The 20236-nt window shown below is 39.9% G+C and overlaps 1 protein-coding gene across 5 annotated transcripts in view; it reads right to left on the bottom strand.

The window, feature by feature from the left end:
* Positions 1 to 20236, bottom strand: part of SLCO1C1 (solute carrier organic anion transporter family member 1C1) — a 47860-nt gene that overhangs the window by 3374 nt on the left and 24250 nt on the right. For all 5 annotated transcript variants that reach the window (XM_074938003.1, XM_074937997.1, XM_074938010.1 and 2 more), the window contains 4 exons: positions 16770 to 16934; positions 5997 to 6192; positions 4403 to 4568; positions 3665 to 3849 (listed from right to left, as the gene is read on the bottom strand). In XM_074938003.1, the coding sequence (XP_074794104.1) occupies positions 3665 to 3849; positions 4403 to 4568; positions 5997 to 6192; positions 16770 to 16934 (712 nt within the window). The remainder of the gene's footprint in view (positions 1 to 3664; positions 3850 to 4402; positions 4569 to 5996; positions 6193 to 16769; positions 16935 to 20236) is intronic.

Below are 20236 nucleotides of genomic sequence, written 5' to 3' on the forward strand. Positions count from 1 at the left end.
ATCCTACAAGGTACTGGGTGCCTCCTGAAAGCTAAGAAGAACACACAAATTCCACTGAAATCAAGGGTTGTGGTGCTCAGACCCACTCAGGAACTGTTTAACTCCTTGTAGGATTAATCCCTTTCCCCACAACTATGGGCAAAGTCACCTACGAAGACTCATTATTTTCCTCAAAACCATTTCCAGACTATTATCTAAGGATGGCAGCAATGACATACCGCAAGAAACAGTCATCTAGTGTCTTGAAAAGACATTCCAGGAAGTCATCCCTTCAATGGGTATTTTAAAAGAATTTTAAAGCCTCTTCAGAAGATTCTCATTTACACTACGGCCCATCATTTACACTGCTCTGACTGACTACTTTCAGGCCCCTTTAGACGGCCACAGCAGTGTCAAGAAGCCTTAGTGTAAATGATAACCTGGCCCTCCATCTATTTAACTAACGCTCAAAAGTACACAAAAGGCCTGCATCAAAAACATAACTGAGAAGTATCCAAAGTCAAAAGAATTTCTTAGCAACCACATTTATAGGCCTGATTCTCAAATGCCCTGCCCTTGTGCAGTCATTTACACCAGTACAAAAGTAGGTGTAACATTAATAGATCAGAATAATCTCATATTTTTACACTCACTTTATACTGGTGTAAATGATGACACAAAGGTTCAAAGAAATAGTGAATCAAGCCCCATCTACAAATAAAATTAATACATTCAGATGCTGGAAACCAAGAAAGAGAGATTTGGTATCTGAAATCTGCGTCTTTATATTTAAATTGCTCCTTTATTTAAATTATTCCTTATACTAAGGAGTTGCTCCAATTTGACTGAAAATTTCATCAGAGCATTTGTTTAACTAGTATATCAGCTCCTCAATAGAAGCTATATTTCCCCATGCACTGAAAGCCAGTCCATTCAGAGATGACTTAGGGGACCCTTCTTCACTTAATAGCCCTCTATTAATAGCATGCCTTTACTTAAATTACTCCCGTTTGCATTTCATTAATGTCACATACCTTCAATAGTTTCTAAAGTCCTTTGGCAATCCTAATTAGCCTAATACCTTTAAAGGAATACTACAATATATGAATCAGTCACTGGGCATAAGCACATTTCACTGATTTTAATCTTGGACACCCTTGAAGTAAATGTCACTAAATCTTAAAGTCTTGTAGGGATTTAGCTTCTGCATTCATATGGCACATTTGGATCTCACATTTCATATTTCTGCCAGTTTGTACCGAGTACCAGAACCAACTTTTAATGTTAGAGTTGGCTGAAAATTCCAAAAAAAAAAAAAAATCATTGGCAAAACGGTTGCTTGAATGAAAACTGCAAATTCACTTGGGCAGTAATTTTGTTTCTAAAGTGCACACATTCGCATTCTGTGAACATAAGCTCATTTTTGTGTACAAAAATTTCCTTGGAAAGCCAATCATTGAATGATTTTCACAGTAATGAGCAAGTTCATAAAAATTCAAATGTGTTTGGAAATGATTCATGAACAGACAAATGAACTGATTTATTTTTTAAAATTCAGTCATTTTGTTAATTTTCTAGGGGCCAGATTCTGATGCCCTTACCCATGTTGAGTAGTTTGCAATTACTCCCATCGGTTTCAATGGAATTACTCACAGAGTGAGGGCATCAGAATCTGGCTCACAATAAATTGACTAAATTAACTGATTTTTTTTAAAAAATAAATATAGTCCATTTTTCTGTTTACAAATTATATGCAAACAAAGTTTTGTGTATCAAGTTTTATCTTTTGATTTATATAATGAAAAGGTTTTTTTTTTTAAATTTGTGATTATTGCTGAAAGCATTTCAAAACTGCTCCATATAGATAATTGAAATTGGAAAAATCACATGGTAGCAAATCTCTAGGTGTGTGGAGTCCAGGCAACTTCAACCGACTTCAACACGGGGAGTTCTATCTTCTTCAGATAAGAAATATAGATGCCTTTGAGTTGAAAATTTAAATGGTGGCTTAATAATTTATTACGCTGAGCTTTTACATTTCCTATACTCATTCCAACAATGACCAGTGCTCGTTCTGTACTGGGAATTTTTTGCACTTGGTGTTGCTACACAAATGCAAACTCCCCTCTTAAATGTGCTGTCCTGCCGTAAGAAGGGGTTTGTTCTGAGGCAGCTCACCCTGGTTTGAAACGAAACTGGTGCAAACAAACAAAACAAGAATAGACAGGTTCTTAGTGATATTGAACTTGAAATCATCAATACATCAAGATTTCAGGCAAAAGCATGAGTCATCAACCCCTCATTTGTATGGGCAGTCATTACTCAAGTGAGTGGTTGCATTAACTGAAGAGGGACAACTTGCATGAGTAAGGAGAACTCAAATATATTCTGATAAGATTGTTCTTTGCCAAAGTTATTTCCTGCAACAAAAGAAACCATTAGGGTTTGAAGTAGTTCTCTTGTGAGCTCCAATATTCCACTGGAAAAATACTCGTATTTCTGGGATTATGCTAGAATCACACTTGAAATTATGTTACTTCAGTATGTCATGGTGGCATTTTTGCATAAAGCCCGATATTCAGAGTATTTCCAGCTTTAGCACTGTCTGTCCAGGATGATACTTAAACTCTTGCAATGACAAAGGGTCTATGTCAGATGAGTTTCAAAAGTTGGGACAACTTGAAATACAATCTGACACCCACCGCACTCTGTTACCTAGATGTTATTTTTTTTGCATTTTGGAAGCTAGGCAAGGGAAGCTGAAGGGAGTCTGGCCAAAGGAACTGAAGACGAAAGCTTTCCAAGAGGCAGTGAGACTGATGCCTAAAATGTAGGTTCTTGGAAGTCAGAGAGAGCAGACTGAAACTGAACCAATCAAGATTATACACAAGTCATATTATATCCCCCATATATTTTCTGAAAATTAGCTTGCAAGCCTCTATTCAGTACTGGATAAGTCATGGTGCCACTGGCCCACTATTACATATGACTGTCTCTGTGAAAGGCAGTTATTGACACAATAAAAAAAATTCAGATAAATTCTACTTTTGTAATGTTACTTAAAAGATAATATGGAATTACTCATTTGTCATGAATCCTAAGGAGAGGATCTGAATGAATTTTCAGCTTCTAGTTTGATCCTAGTTCTAGGTTCTTTTGTAATTATTTAATACATACACACACACATTTAAATCAATGGCATTTGTGGGTATTCAGTACCTATGAAAATTTGACTAACTATGCATACACACAAGGCTTGAGTCTCACGTACATTAAGGTCATTTGCTACCATTCTGACAGTTTAAAGGGCATTTAAAGTTATGTAAGTTTCCACTATAAGCTATAAGAGCTTATAAGAAGTGGCCTTGGTGTAAATGAGAATCAAGCCCAGAGTATTATTTTTTATAACAAAGTGAGCATATGTACTCTGATGATAAACCTAAATATGAAGCTATTTGTATAATCTAATCAGCAGCACAATGTAGCTTAGCTGGTAGCATTTATATTGCTATACACAGTTTTGTCAGGATGCTTTTTAACGGTTAAAAAACATTCTGAAATCTCTTTCCGCTACCTTTAAGATTTGTCAGAAAGGACACCCAAGATTATGAATGAAGACAGAAAATGGATTTTAATATCACCTTGAAAACATTTGCCAATATGAAAAGAAATGATCTCTATTTACCTTAGAAGTAATATGTATCCAGGTGTACCACCTATTGACAAAGTATATGAAGTGATGACTGATATTACCAGAAAATACAGAAACATTTTTGGACATTCCTTTCCTTTTTGACATGCTCCCATCACTGCTGAGGAGCTTCTTGATGGAGATGCTGTAATTCCCAAACAGCTGCAATTATAAAACACCTGGAATATAGCAGGTAGAAGTGTACGTTTATTGAGATTGCTAAGTATAGCAGAGGAGTAAGGGAAAATGACCACCTAAAATGTTACGATATTGTACACTGTATTCTTCCAGACCCTTGGACAGTCAAAATCTGTGTGCAGTCCAAAACTAGAGTTAGTCAAAAGTCTTCCGTTGAAAAGTTATGGTTTTTGCTTTAAAAAAGTCTTTTTTCTTGAAACAGAAATTTCCAAAGAAATGTCCAATTACTGACAAAATATTTCAGGTTTTTGTTTAAAACCCCCAAACTGATAATGGTTTTGACAACTCAAAAATAATTTTTTTTCCAAATACGATTACATTTTCAATTTATGAAAAGCAGAACATTTTCCACGAAAACAAAAAAGCATACCCTAGAAAGTTCTAATCTTCTGTAGCACATTGCCAAAAACCAAGAAACTTAAGGAAACTCATAGATACCTACTTTAAAAAGAATTGCAATTCAATTACTATAACAGAGCTAGCGAGGCTAAGACAGACCAAAGCATCATAAATGATGATAGAAAAGTTTCTTACAGTGGTTTTTCCGCTTCCATTGGATGTTTTGCAACCAGCAAGACAAGCCGACACATAGGTGATTCCATTTTCCCCACATATAGGATCCCATTCACTTTTTGAACATATGCATCCCGAATTGCACTCAGAAAAGAGGGTTTGTTCATAGCTAGAGACCTGTTTCGTTCTGACAAAAACCAAAACAAACCGCAGAAACAAAATGAAATGCTGTTTTTCAGCAGCTTTAAGCAGAAATGTCTTCAAACCCTGAGTTATATTTTCAGCAAGATGCACCTGAGTGTGGCCTTGTATCTTTAGTCTACTGAAATGTTTTCTTTCCACTTCCCTTTACAAATGTTTCCTCTCTGCTACCAAACAGTATTCTACAATATGACAAGCCTATTAAAATACAGCATATGTTTTAGTAAAGGGACATTGTTAACAAGTGTTTTAACAATATGTATCTCCTGACAGATTATTTTTATTTTCTAAAATATTCATCTGAAACATCTGGGGCACAATGCAATTAAACAAAATTGGACCCAAACACTCAGAACATTGGTCACTCTGATGGCAAAGGGGGAAAATCATCCCTACCAAAAAGCTATTGAAAAAGAGGTGGGAAAGTGATCACAGATGGATTGATCTAAGTTGAGGACCTGACCCTGCAGCCACTCGATCTACAGACCTTCCTTTGACCTCAATGGGAGCATCACTCATGGAGTGGCTGCAGAAGCCAGCACAGAAAGCCCATCTAGAAAGTCCCTGTGGTCACCTCTGCTGCCGCAAGCATAAGGAAGCTTGTGCCTGCAGATCTCAACTGCAATGGTGTGAAAAGTGGGAATGCAGCCACTTTCACGTACTGTGCTGACCCTTTCCATCTTTGCCCCATGGAGGGCTCTCAGAGGTGGGGAATCAGCAGAGTTTCAAGGAGGATGGGAGCGACAACTAGTCAAGTTCAATTGGATTCGTCTATCAAAACGTGTTGGGGAAACTGGTATAGATTATTGTAGACAGAGTGTGAAATCTTGGCCCCATTGAAGTCAGTGACAAAACTTCCATTTACTTCAGTGGGGTCAGGATTTCACTCAGAGTGTCGAGTAACTTGCACTATTTCACCCTCCGCAGTTTAAAATCTCCACCTTGAAGGGATTTCTACAGTGGTCCTGCTGGGGGACCCCTACAGCTGGCATGTCCAGAGGCCAGGGGTATTCAGCAGCACACAGAAGCAAGGAACACCGATACGGATGCCTCTTGGCTCGTTTTGCTCTTCAGCTCTCCAGGGATCTGTAGATTAAAAGGGGTGGGACCCCTAGCTTTTTGTGAGGAGCAGCACAGCTCTACTCCCCAATCAGAAAATTCACAGGAAATGTCATGAATTTCGATACATCTACACAGGAATAACCTGCATCGAGAATAATAAGGGCTTGGGCGCTAAAAACAATTACAGAGGGATTCTGGGCTCTGCTCCAAATCCCACTGAAGTCAATGGAAAGACTTTGGTTGCTTTGGAGTAGATCCTGGGTGAGTATATTCACAGAAAATGTGAATACCTTGAGGAAGCAGGTTGCTTTAAAATGGAACTTTGCACTCAACATTGCACTTTCCAACATACCCTTCATAAGACACAGTCAGTCCTGCCACGTCTGAGTTCTCACAGCCCATTGCAAATAATGAAAGTAGCAAGAGGTAACCAAAGAAGGATGATCCCAAGGACAGCTTTGCAGCCCCCAAAACATTAATCCTGAATTTTTTCATGATCAGTCCTCCTGAGAATATCCCAAAGGCCACAGCAGGAATGTTGATAAGACCTACAAACAAATGAGAAGAATTAGTATACACATAAACTTTAAGTAGGAGGACCGCTATGCCCCGTCATATTAGCTAAGGGAGCCCACAAAATGAACATTTGGCAACTGTCTGAATGACAACCCCCCACAACTACAGCTGCAACTTTAACGTCAAAATTGTATGGCATCAGCTAGTCACTGATTATTATTTTCTTGCAAATTGATTCATTTATGGTGCAAAATCAACATGCCAATGGAATGCAACACAGACTGTTAAATCAGTGTTTCAGTAGGCTTTTACATTCCATCTGATGTAAAGTGCTAGATGGCTACTAGTTATTAATTATTAATTATTATTATTATTATATTTCTGTTTCTGTAATGCATATGGACCCCAGTCCATGCTAAACTTTGTATAATGTAAAACTTGATAACTTCATAACAGGACGTTACTAGAAGACACCTTAACAGATAACTAAATACACCAGACTCTCACTAGAACACGTGATTTGGGATCCATGCCAAGTACCGCGTTATAGCGGGGACCGCATTAAAATGAAATTATATTTTTGTGACTGAAATTTCAGTACAGGTATATGTAGTTGTGTATTTGCAAGCTATAGCAGGCTAACGATAGCATCAAAACTCGGAACTGTCGTGAAAAACGAGTCTACAAGACACAGTACTCACCACAGGCGTCAGTGGAAATTGCATTTTGAAACGGAAGCGATTTTAATAAATTCAGTTAAATGCTGTGTGTGCTTTGTTTCGATTGTCCACTTTCAGGCGCCATGAACTTCCATCTTCGCGTATGGAATGCCATAGAGAAACATCTATCTTTGCATATGGAATGCCATAGACACGTTTATTTACACTGTATATATAAATATGTATATAGAAATTTTTGTAGCGCTAATTTCCTTCACATCCATAAAGTATAGAAAACCTTAGAAAATAAACTCATGCTTGAAGGAAACAATAAATGAGAAAAAAAAGTGTTGCTTTATTAGAGATTTAAAGTAGACATGACAATAAACTAGTCTAGTTTTTCTTTAAAAAGTCGGTGAGTTGCTTTTGCTTCTTGCTGCTGTGCTGCTTCCGCTTAGCAAACTGCAAAAGACTACGTAGCTGCATAATTTTTATAGGCTCAACGTCTTGCGTCTCAAAGCAGTCTCTAACCCGGCTACGGTCGCAGCTGACGTTGGAATGACGTCCACTTCATCTTCCTCTTCTTCTTCCTCGGCGAAGGCCAATTCTTCAGCTTCTGGAATGTTGTTTGGTCGTACTGCCTGAAGCATTTGGTCATCCATTAAATTCTTCTGCTTCATCGTCGCCTCTTATCCAGGACTCGATATTTTGTGGCAGAACAATTACCCCAAGCCCAGACAGTTGCTGGAACAACTCCTGCATCCACTCCATGTCTGTTCTTCCAACTTCCTCCTCTGTAAATCCCTCGAAGTCGAATTCCTCGTCAGACTGTGATCTGCTTTCCTCATTTTCTTCCAGGAGCAGGTGGCCAAATGACTCTCTCAGTCCCACCATCCAACAGCAGTTTATTGTTTCAAAGCGTAATAAATTCCGGGAATCACCACCAATGTAAAAGAAGCCTTTTATAGTCAACTTCTTCAGAAAATCAGTGACAGACAACTCGCTTTCTGTCATTTGTCATACCAAATTCTGTTGATAGTGCTGCTTAAACATGGTGATAACACTTTGATCAAGCGGCTGGATTTTGGAAGTTGTGTTTTTAGGTAAGTATTTAACTTGTATTTTACCGTCACAGGTTCTGAGTCTTTCAGCTGGAGGATCCGCTGGACAGTTGTCTAGTAAAAGAATGGTCTTTTCTTCTAAGCATTTTGCCCACAAATGCTTTCGCACTGAAGGGACAAATTCGGTGAAAAACCATTGTTCAAAAATCTCACTTGTCATCCAGGAATTTTTGGAGTTCTTGTAAGAAAATGGCAGGCAATTCACATTTACATGATGAAAACACTGAGGCATGCAAGACTTTCCAATGCACAATGGTTTTAATTTATGCTTGCCTGTTGCATTCACACAAAACGATAAAGAAAGGCGATCTTTTGCCTGTTTATATCCTTCTTTCTTACGTTCATCTGTTCTGACATCCAGGGTTTTATCGGGCAACATTTTATAATAAATTCCTGTTTCGTCTGCATTGTAAACCTGTTTCTCCAAGTAACCCTCTGCCTGTAAAATTTCCCTCAGCTTTGCAGGAAACGATTGCACGGCGTCGGCGTCAGCAGAGCATTTTTCTCCTGAAACTGCAATCTGAGAGATTCCATGTCTTTTCTGAAATTGCCATAGCCAACCCGAACTCCCCTTAAAATTGCTGAATTCGCTATTAAGTTCCCTGTCAAATTTTTCCGCTTGCATGGCTATAAGCGGACCAGCGATTGGAATGCCTTTCTGCTGTTCTTGCACAAACCACATGTACACCGCAGAATCAAGATCGGCATCATTCGCTAAAAGGGCTCGTTTTCTTTGAAGGCCATGCTCTTCATCCAGGTTATGCATGTAAGTTCCAAGCTTGTCAGCATTCTTTAGCCATCCACGAAAGGTGGACTCATTAATGCCAATATCGTAGCTAATCTTTGCCTGGGTTTCGCCATTTCTAAGACATTCAATAGCGTCCAATTTCTCCCTCACTGAGTAAGCCTTCCTTTTGCCCGACATTTTTCTAAAGATAAATACATTTTTATTACATTACATTTGTATGGCATTCTAGGCCTACAGCAAACATCTTAGGGACTTGACTAAATTATTTCGGCGATGCAACTACACACATGCATGGCGATGATGGTAGAACAAAAAACTCGTACATACCTTGGGGAGTTCTGCCCAGGGGAAAATCTTATAGAAATATGACGTTGATGCTTTTTTAGCAGGCTAACTCAGTAACGTACACAATCGTTGACTCAATATTTTGTGGCAGAACAGTTACCCCATGCCCAGACATTTGCTGGGCCAGCTCCTGCATCCACTCCATGTCTGTTCTTCCAACTTCCTCCTTTGTAAATCCCTCTAAGTCGAATTCCTCGTCAGACTGTGATACAGTATATGTGTCTTTCCTCCAATGATCTTGCATGAATGATAAGGTAATGAACACCAAGGTCACTTAAAACTCAAAAAAACTGTACTATACTTAATTTTGGGATCCATGGCCGCGACTGCGTTATATCTGAATTTGCGTTATATAGACGCGCTTTCTAGCGAGGGTCCGGTGTATGCTATAGAAACACATCACTGTGATGTCCATGCTTATTTTGGACTGCCTAGTTTAGAAGGAAAAAAATCCAGTATCTTATTCTGTATGGCAGATCAGAGATTTCTATAATAGGAACCCAACAGTGTGACAAAAGGAGGTATGGTTAAATGGATACTCCAGATTCATAGAGTCTAAGGCCAGAAGGGACCATTATGATCATTAAAAAGAAAAGGAGTACTTGTGGCACCTTAGAGACTAACCAATTTATTTGAGCATGAGCTTTCGTAGCTACAGCTCACTTCATCGGATGCATACTGTGGAAACTGCAGAAGACATTATATACACAGAGACCATGAAACAATACCTCCTCCCACCCCACTCTCCTGCTGGTAATAGCTTATCTAAAGTGATCATCAAGTTGGGCCATTACCAGCACAAATCCAGGTTTTCTCACCCTCAGCCCCCCCACACACAAACTCACTCTCTTGCTGGTAATAGCCCATCCAAAGTGACCACTCTCTTCACAATGTGTATGATAATCAAGGTGGGCTATTTCCTGCACAAATCCAGGTTCTCTCACCCCCTCACCCCCCTCCAAAAGCCACACACACAAACTCACTCTCCTGCTGGTAATAGCCTATCCAAAGTGACCACTCTCCTTACAAGGTGCATAAAAATCAAGGTGGGCCATTTCCAGCACAAATACAGGTTCTCACCCCCCCCCTTTCCCACCCCCCCCCAAAACCCCCCCACACACACACACAAACTCACTCTCCTGCTGGTAATAGCCTATCCAAAGTGACCACTCTCCTTACAACGTGCATGAAAATCAAGGTGGGCCATTTCCAGCACAAATACAGGTTTTCTCACCCCCCCCTTTCCCCCCAAAAAAACCACACACACACAAACTCACTCTCCTGCTGGTAATAGCTTATCCAAAGTGACCACTCTCCCTACAATGTGCATGATAATCAAGGTGGGCCATTTCCAGCACAAATCCAGGTTTTCTCACCCCCCCCCACCCCCATACACACACAAACTCACTCTCCTGCTGGTGGGGGGGTGAGAAAACCTGGATTTGTGCTGGAAATGGCCCACCTTGATTTTCATGCACGTTGTAAGGAGAGTGGTCACTTTGGATAGGCTGTAGCTCATGAAAGCTCATGCTCAAATAAATTGGTTAGTCTCTAAGGTGCCACAAGTACTCCTTTTTTTTTTTCGAATACAGACTAACACGGCTGTTATTCTGAAACCTGTCATTATGATCATTGACACTGACCTCCGGTATAACCCAAGCCATAGAACTTCCCCAAAGTAATTCCAATCTTAATTCAAAAATTGTCAGTAATGGAGAATCCACCATGAATCTTTCTAAACAGTTCCAATGGTTAATTACTCTCATTGTTAAAAATTACGCCCTAATTCCAGTCTGAATTTGTCTAGCTTCAACTTCCAGCCATTGGATCATGTTATACCTGTCTCTGTTAGATTGAAGAGCTCATCATTAAGTATTTGTCCCCATGTAGGTACTTACAGACTATAATCAAGGCACACCTTCACCTTCTCTTTTTTAAGCTAAACAGATTGAGCTCCTTGAGTCTATCATATTTCTAATCCTTTAATCAGTCTCCTCTCTTTTCTCTGAACCCTCTCCAATTTGTCAACATCCTTCTTGAATTGTGGGCAGAACCGGACACAATATTCCAGTAGTAGTTACACCAGTGCCAAATACAGAGGTAAAATAACCTGTCTATTCCTACTCAAAAATCCTCTGTTTATGCATCCCAAGATGGCATTAGGTCTTTTGGCCACATTGTTACACTGTTCAGCTCTTGTTGAGCTGATTATCCACCACATCCCCCAAATCTCTTCAGAGTCTCTGCTTCCCAGGATAGAGTCTCCCATCCTGAAAGTATGATCTACATTCTTTGTTCCAACATTTACATTTAGCTGTATTAAAACACACACTGTTTGCTCGTACCCAGTCTACCAAGCGATCCAGATTGCTCTGTATTAAGTGACCTGTCCTCTTCATTATTTACCACTCCCCCCAATTTTTGTATCATCTGAAAACTTCATCAGCGATGATTTTATGTTTTCTTCCTGGTCACTGATAAAAATATTAAATGTCGTAGGGCCAAAAACCGATCTTTTCAGGACCCCACTGGAAACAGATACACTCAATGACGGTTCCCCTTTTAAAGTTTTATTTTGAGACCCATCAGTTAGCTAGCTTTTAATCCATTTAATGTGTGCTATGTTAATTTTATATTGTCCTAGTTTTTTAATCAAATTGTCATGCAGTACCAAGTCAAATACCTTACAGAAGTCTAAGTATATTACGTTAACACTATCACTTTTATCAACCAAACTTGTAATCTCATAAAAAAAAAGTTAAAGTGAGTGTGACAGGATCTATTTTCCATAAACCTATGTTTACTTGTAGTAATTACATTATCCTCCTTTAATTCTAGTTAGTTATTGAATCCCATATCAGCCAGCTCATTATTTTCCCCAGTATTGATGTCTGACTGACAGGCCCATAATTACCCGGGTGGTCCCATTTACCCTTTTTTAAAAACTGGCACAACATTATCTTTCTTCTAATCTTCTGGAACTTCCCCAGTGCTCCAAGACTTATTGAAAATCAACATTAATGGTCCAGTGAGCTCCTCAGCCAGCTCTTTAAAAAACACAATTTGAATTCTGAATAACCACAATAAACGGATTGCACACGGTCAACAGACAAAGGGCCAGATCCTCCCGCTTTTCTGCTCTAGCTTAACAGTGGAACTGGTTTATTGGGAAATCTCCAGGGTGGAATGGGGCCAGCCCTAAGTCATGCCCTTGCAGTTCCTAGTATAGATGGTATGTTAGAGCATGGCTGGAGTACCTCTGAACTTGACTACAGTCTCAGCTCCCAGAACAGTCCTTTAGGGGGCTTGTTGCAACAAGGTGAAAGTAAGAAGAGCTCTGAGGTCACTCTAATTTACACCAGGGGCCGGATAGGCAGCCTCAAGACTAGGGGAATGTAAGGGTGGCACAGGGCCATCTTTGACGCTCACTTGGGTCCTGTGTCAAGCAGCGCTCAGACAAACCGGAAGATCAAGACCAAAGAGCTATTCAATACTTTCAAAAACATTCAAGAAAAATGTAAAGAGAACATCATAAGAGATCATTGATACATAAACAAAAGTGAAATCCACTGGCTAAATTTTTCACTGCAAATTATTTTCTTGGTTCTAATCTAAACTACCATATATCAAGTCTTTTTTCTTTTTAAAGGGTTGTCTATTTTATAGCCGTTACATAACACTGATATCTAGTGATACTGACCTGAAACTGTTTTTACAAACAGAAGCAAATTTTTTAAAAAATATATTCATACAATAGTTCATGTTTGGGATGAGATCATTAGGGGTTTTTAAAAAACTATTTCAAATTATTTGTTTCATAAAAAAGGTTCACAACTTTTAAACCCCATGTATCTGCTTTTAAGTACGTCAGAATCCTATTTATTTGGTTTCTTTCACATATTTTGGTTTGATTTGTACATGACAAACAAAGCAGGCTTTGAAGACAGCTACTAGATGGCCCATTAATTATTAGAATAGATCTTATTCAATCCAGTAGAAAACAGTGGTATATATTATATGCAAGACAATATTTTCCATAGCTCTATATTGCTCAGAGGTTTACTCCATACATACAAGCAATATCTTCACTGTATAGCTTGTACGAATGATATGTTTGCCACTGAATTAGGAAGCATTGTGATATATTTGAATTGCATGTTTCTTTAAACATTCATCTTTACAGGAAACTGTATGAATTCACTGATTTGAAAATGAACATAGTGGAGGTAAGCATGCCTATCAATAGTTTGTAATAAACAATTAAGTATAAAACAAGATAAAGCTAATTTCTGCCAGAGCCTATAGGAAGACAGTTAATGAAGGGTGGGATTTTCAAAAGTGTTTGGTGTGGGCCTAATTCTGCTCGCATTGAAGTCAAAGATAAAACTCCCATTGGCGTCTATGGCAATAGAAATTTGACAACTCGGTGCTTCTAAAAATCCCACTTTAAGATTTTTAAAAAGCAGTGTTTATAATGCTGAGCTAAAAGAGTCACTCCATGATCTTATTTATATAGGTCTGTCATCCCAATATTCTCAACTTGTTAGTTCTACAAAAAGTACTGGTTCTCACTTGTGGTGCCAGCTCTAAATCCTAGCTGGTAAGCTCTCTGGAGCAGGGACCATGTCCATCTGCGTTGTGTTTGAGCCTCATCTTTGGGAGTGGTACAAACAATACTTAAAAAGTAGCAAGACTTTGCCTAAAGGATGCATCAGGCCCCTTTGGCTGAATAGGAATACTGCAGTGCACCTTTGTACTGTAACTATTTAAACACTTCCAACTGTTTTGAAGTTGCTATGCTTCAGACCTCTCACAGCCTTTGCTAATCCTGATATTTATCAAAGGAATTCAGGCAGAGATCCTCAGGAAGGTCATTGTTGGCTACCTGGACCACGCTTTTTGGCAGGGAGGAATTCAGTGATCTGCCTTATAGTGATGGCCATACAGCTAGAACTCTTTCAAACACGGCAGAGCCACATAGCCTTTGCCAAGCATTGTTCCAGTGCTTTGTGAAATTAGATGGGTGTTAAACCTAAATCATTTCACACATAGCTGAAAGCTTAGCACTAGGAAAATCTTTATATACAATGCAAACTACTGTATTGCTTATATGAATTGTTTTGAATGCTTTTCTGGCCATCACCTTTACTCATCTACATTTCTGTGGGTCTCGTGTCAGGAAATTCCAACTTCTATCTTTAAGGAATTAACATAGCACAATGGATCAATGTGGCTTTTCCACATATGCTGTGCAACCAATGCTGTCTTGAGGTCCATGAAATGAAGACAGTTTTTTCTGTATTAGATCCGATGAAGTGAGCTGTAGCTCACGAAAGCTTATGCTCAAATAAATTTGTTAGTCTCTTAGGTGCCACAAGTACTCCTTTTCTTTTTGCGGATACAGACTAACACGGCTGCTACTCTGAAACCATCCTAAAGATGTTGCCAAGAAATGAGGGCCTTTGTTTTACGTGGCTTTACATTCCTTCACTGAGCTGATGCATTCTGATGCATACTTAAGACAAACACATGATTGACTATAAAGCAGTCTGCAATTTTGGGGGACATGGCCTTTGCTATTATTTATAAGATATCTAGTTCAAATGGAGAAATAAAAAACAAACATGTCAACTTCCAGACTCTCTGGTAAGAAAAATCACATAGCAGCAGATGCCTTAATGTAGATTTTGACCGAAGCAATATTAGGTGGATACAATCTTATAGACATCGTGCTAGAAGTGGACCTTGAGCAGGAATTTGAATGGTAATGGCTTTACAGAGAATATCCCAGAGGGCATCCCAGGTGCAGCCAAATTTAACCATGACTCAGTATGATTAATGGCATACTTTTATATTATACCGTATTGCACTCCTAGTCCAACCAAATGTGAAACACAATTATGAACTTTAGAATGTGCATGAAGAAGTGCCTCCAAGGTCTATACAAGGACAGCACTGAATATCTAGGCCATTGCAACTGGTGCACTCTTTCCATGACAGGCTCACTGTAACAAGTGAAATAAAATGAAATAACCAGGGATTATCCCCACTCCACCTGTGTATGAAAAATACCTTATCTGGTGGATCTACCCCTTTCTGTATGAACAGGGACAGTGCTGCCCCAGCTCCAGTAAGGACTCTCTGCAGGGTCCAGGGTCCGCATAGGGCATGGCGATAGTTTATGGGTGGGAACATGTGTTATCTCCCTTAAGTCTCATGGAGAATGCACTATAACATTGATACAACCTGGAAATGGGGCCGGGGGGGAGATGAAGTCAGCAGTAGGAAGGTGTGATCTGGAACTGGAGAACAAGCAGCATAGCACAGACCAACAGGAAGGCAGCAGGAAGAGGTGTCTTACAGTAAGAGCAAAGTAGGACAACTGAGAGACATACTGGCCTGATGCTGAGTCATGTCACTGTGGCTCACTTCAGCATCACTTATTCTTTTCTTTTTAACATTCTCTTACATGCAAATAACTTAAATTTGTAGGTATTTTACAGGAGGTAAATACGAAGCCCAGCTGGTTTTCTCTATCTCCGTCCATTAATTGAGAATAACATTATTTAACTAATTTCTTAATAAATTCTAGAGATGTTATAGCTACTCTGTGATTGGGTCCTGTGATGGGACACCTGCCCCACACTGGCCTGAGAAGGTTAAAACCAGTCTAGGGAGGCTAAGCAGCAGGCAGCCAAAGGAGTGGCTGCAGGGGAAACACCCAGTTAGGGTGGCAGCTGCAGACAATTAGGGCGGTGGCTGGACCAGCTAATTAGGGCCTAGCTGGACCATATAAAAGGAAGCTGCCAACCAGAGCAGGTTAGTCTGCTGCAGGGAGCCCTAGGGAGAAGACTGGCTTCCTAGAGGGCTCCTGCCAGGACTTACAGGCTTGAGGCCCTGGGAAGAGGGCAAACGAGCTGGAGGAACAGAGGCTGTGGGGAAGTGGCTCAGGGAATAGAGACAGTGAGCTGGAAGGAGGAGGCAGCAGGATGCTGTTGTTTGCAGGGTCCCTGGGCTGGGACCAAGAGTAGTGGGTGTGCCTGGGTCCCCCACACTAACCGCTGAAGGACCGGCCTGGCTGTCGACTGGCAAGCCACCATGAGGAGTGGCTGGACTCTTGCCGGAGGAGTCCCCCGGAAGAGGGGGAAACCAGATGGTGACATGATGGGAGGGCCGTGCCAGAAAGCCGACGCCAAGAGAAAGGAGCAGTAACAGGTCTGCAGTTGGAGGCGAGGACAGGAGAGCCACCACCACCTGGGGCGCAACTGCTGGGGCTGAGCTAAATCCCGAAACACCCAGCAGGAGGTACCAGTGTGGTGAGTGACTCCCTACCCCACTTTCTGAACTTATGCGCATTTTGTTGGAATGGGAAGTCAGGAAGTGAGCAATACTTATAAATATATATTTACGGAAAGTATTTTAAAATTAATTCCTGATTTACGTTATTTTCTTGTGATTGCCTGATATTTTTCTTTTATATTTTCTGGAAGAAGGATAAGTAAACCAGAAATGTCAACAATCCCTTGCAGCAGGTCTTGCATACACTTAAACTCAGAATTAATTAAGTGCTAAATCCAATGGTAAAACAGATTCATCTTCAGCATCTGGTTTTTTAAAATTTCACAAGGGGAGCAGAAAGTACAGTCTTCAGAAGCATTTTTTGCCCATTTCTGTCTACCAGTCGGCAATCCTAAAGGGTTCCATTTTTAAGGCACCAAGAAGTTGACTTAACATACCTATAACAAAATTTGTTTTTGAAGATGATTGCCCATACTGTTGCTCAATATATTTTGGTTTATATGTTACCATGCCAATTAAAGAATTGAACTGAATGATGCTTGCGCACAAATATAGAAAGTAAACTGGATTTCCGAAGAGGTTCTTCACTGATGGCAGGAAATCTGCAAATGAAAATGCTCTAGGTTAGTGAAAAGCAAACTGGAAAAATAATAATTAATATGAATACTATTTTGTAATTCACCTTCCCATCAAGGACCACAAAAGGCTTAATAAAGATTAATGAAGTCAGTTTCCCAGCATTGCTGGTAGGTGGGTATGATCCCTATTTTACAGATGGGGGGGCGGGGGAAGTGAGTAACAAACTAGGTAACTGTCAAACTTTCAGAAATAGCATTTTGTTTTGAGTGTCTCACTTTTTTTGGTATTCAACTTTAGACAACTAAGGACCTGATTTTTCAGGTGCGCTGAGCACCCACACTTCCCACTGGCTTCAACTGGCTTGACCCTATATGGGTCAAGTTGTCTTATTCAACTGTTGAGGCACCCAAAACTAGAGACCACTTTTGGAAATGTAAGGCCAACAAAAAAACGAGTCTGTGGAATAGCTGGAATTAGAATCCAGATCTTGTGATTTCCCCCACCCAGTGCTTTAACTAGACTGTGCCCCATCCCTACTTTGATCAGCTGTGGTATATATTTTAGAGATGGATGAACCTTAAAGGGCAGAGAAGTTTGGATAAGTTTCAATTTGCTGTCTGTGGAAACTGCTTCTACAGACTGTCACTCTTTGACTCACACATATGCAAGAGCAGGGATCTGAGAAGGCAATATTTTCAGATGATTTCACAATACCTTGATTTCCAGTTCTCACTGATAAATTTAAATTTTAATTTAAACAGTAATAAGTCACCAGGACCAAATGGTATTCACCCAAAAGTTCTGAAGGAACTCAACTATGAAATTGCAGAACTACTAAATGTGGTATGTAACCCGTCATTTAAATCAGCTTCTGTACCCAATGACTGGACGATAGGTAATATGACACCATTTTTTATAAAAGGCTCCTGAGGTGATCCCAGCAATTACAGGCCAGTGAGCCTATCTTCAGTACGAGGCAAACTGGTTGAAACTATAGTAAAGAACAGAATTATCAGACACATAGATGAACACGATTTGTTGGAGAAGAGTCAACTTGGCTTTTGTAAAGGGAAATCATGCCTCACCAATCTATTAGAATTTGTTGAGGAAGTCAACAAGCATGAGAATAAGGGTGATCCGGTGGATGTAGTGTACTTAGACTTTCAGAAAGCCTTTGACAAGATCCCTCACCAAAGGCTCTTAAGCTAAGTAAGCAGTCATGAGATAAGGAAGGTAGGTTCTCTCACAGATCAGTAACTGATTAAAAGGCAGGAAACAATGGGTAGGAATAAATGGTCAGTTTTCAGAATGGAGAGCGGTAAATAGTGGTGTCCCCCAGAGGTCTGTGCTGGAACCAGTGCTGTTCAACATACTCATAAATGAGCTGGAAAAAAGGGGTAAACAGTGAAGTGGCAAAAATTGCACACAAGACAAAATTACTCAAGATAGCTAAGTCCAAAGCAAAGAATTAAAAAGGAATCTCACAAAACTGGGTGACTGGGCAACAAAATGGCAGAGAAAATTCAATCTTCATACATGTAAAGTAATGCACATTGGAAAATATAATCCCATTTTGTATTGTATAAACCCAATACAAAATGATGGGATCTGAATTAGCTGTTATCACTCAAGAAAGATCTTGGAGTCATGGTGGATAGTTCTCTGAAAACATCTGTTCAGTATGCAGCAGCAGTCACAAAAACAAACAGAATGTTAGGAACCATTAGGAAAAGAATAGATAGTAAGACAGAAAGTATCATAATGCCTCTATATAAATCCATGGTATGCCCACACCTTGAATACCACATGCAGTTCTGGTCACCCCATCTCAAAAAAGATACATTAGAATTGGAAAAAGTACAGAGAAGGGCAACAAAAATGATTAGGAATATGGAATAGCTTTTGTATGAGGAGAGATTAAAAAGACTGGGACTTTTCAGCTTAGAAATGAGACAACTAAGGGGGGATGTGATAGAGGTCTATAAAATCATGACTGGTGTGGAGAAAGTAAATAAGGAAGTGTTATTTACTCCTTCACATAACACAAGAACTAGGGGTCACCCAATGAAATTAATAGGCAGCAGGTTTAAAGCACACAAAAGGAAATACTTCTTCAAATAACGCACAGTCAACCTGTGGAACTCATTACCAGGGGCCTAAACTATAACAGGGTTCAAAAAAGGCCAAAACTATACCAGCGTTCAAAAAAGAACTAGATATTCTCATAGAAGATACGTCCTTCAACGGCTATTAGCCAAGATGGTCAGGGATGCAACCCCATGCTGTCGGTGTCCCTTGCCTCTATTTGCCAGAAGCTGGGAGTGGACAACAGGGAATGGATCATTCGATGATTGCCTCTTCTGTTCATTCCCTCTGAAGCATCTGGCATTAGCCACTGTCAGAAGACAGGATATTGGGATAGATGAACCATATGTCCTCTTTTGAGGCATGTTCGAAAACCACACAAGCAGCCTTTCTTGCAATATTTTTATATTTCCAGCAAAAGGTAGGCATGACAATAAAAGAGAGAATATTTACTAAGCTCTTTGAGGCCCCCATTACTTTCTCCATCTCTCACCTTTTTCCCCTCCCTGTCACAAACAGAGGCCCCCATTACTTTCTCCATCTCTCACCTTTTTCCCCTCCCTGTCACAAACAGAGGGATTTAATTCAGGCTTTAGCCAAAGTTTATTATATCCTTGGCTTGTTCCTAACCTTAATGTAAATGAGTGGAACTCATTCTAGCACATGAATGTTGCATGCATTCACTAAATAAAGAACAACCACAATTCTTCTATCATTAGGTAGCCAAAATGCTGTAACATCCCCAGGTTTATTTCACTTTGATCCAAAATCCCAGTTGTTGCTAGTGAATAACTGGGAATTCTCTTGCCAACTTGCTGACATAAATTCCTAGAAATTAGAGGGAAGGGCATTAGTTCAACTGAAGTGGTGCGGTTTGGTCTTTATAAATAAAATATTTGTATGTCCTGCTTCCATACAAGCAGATGCCATAACTTTGCCTTTTCCTGCATTTTGTTCAGCCTGAGTGTGCTCATGTGAGTAGAAGCCAATTATTTTCCCATTCGTTCTTCTGAACATGGTGCTTGCACTCACCCTCAAGATTTTACAGTAGGGGTTTCCAAGATTTTTATAGCAGGGATTGGCAAACTTTCTGTAATGTTGGCTATTTTTTGAAGGTGGGTGGGTTATAGGTCCCTTTTCTATTGGGTTTGTTTAAACATACAACTTTTACAGGGAAAGATCTACCCTTTTTGCAAATTCTCCCCCAACAGCCTCCTGGATCACTTCAGGGTTACAAACC

The sequence above is a fragment of the Natator depressus genome, chromosome 1 (assembly GCF_965152275.1).
Source record: "Natator depressus isolate rNatDep1 chromosome 1, rNatDep2.hap1, whole genome shotgun sequence".
Lineage (NCBI taxonomy): Eukaryota > Metazoa > Chordata > Testudines > Cheloniidae > Natator > Natator depressus.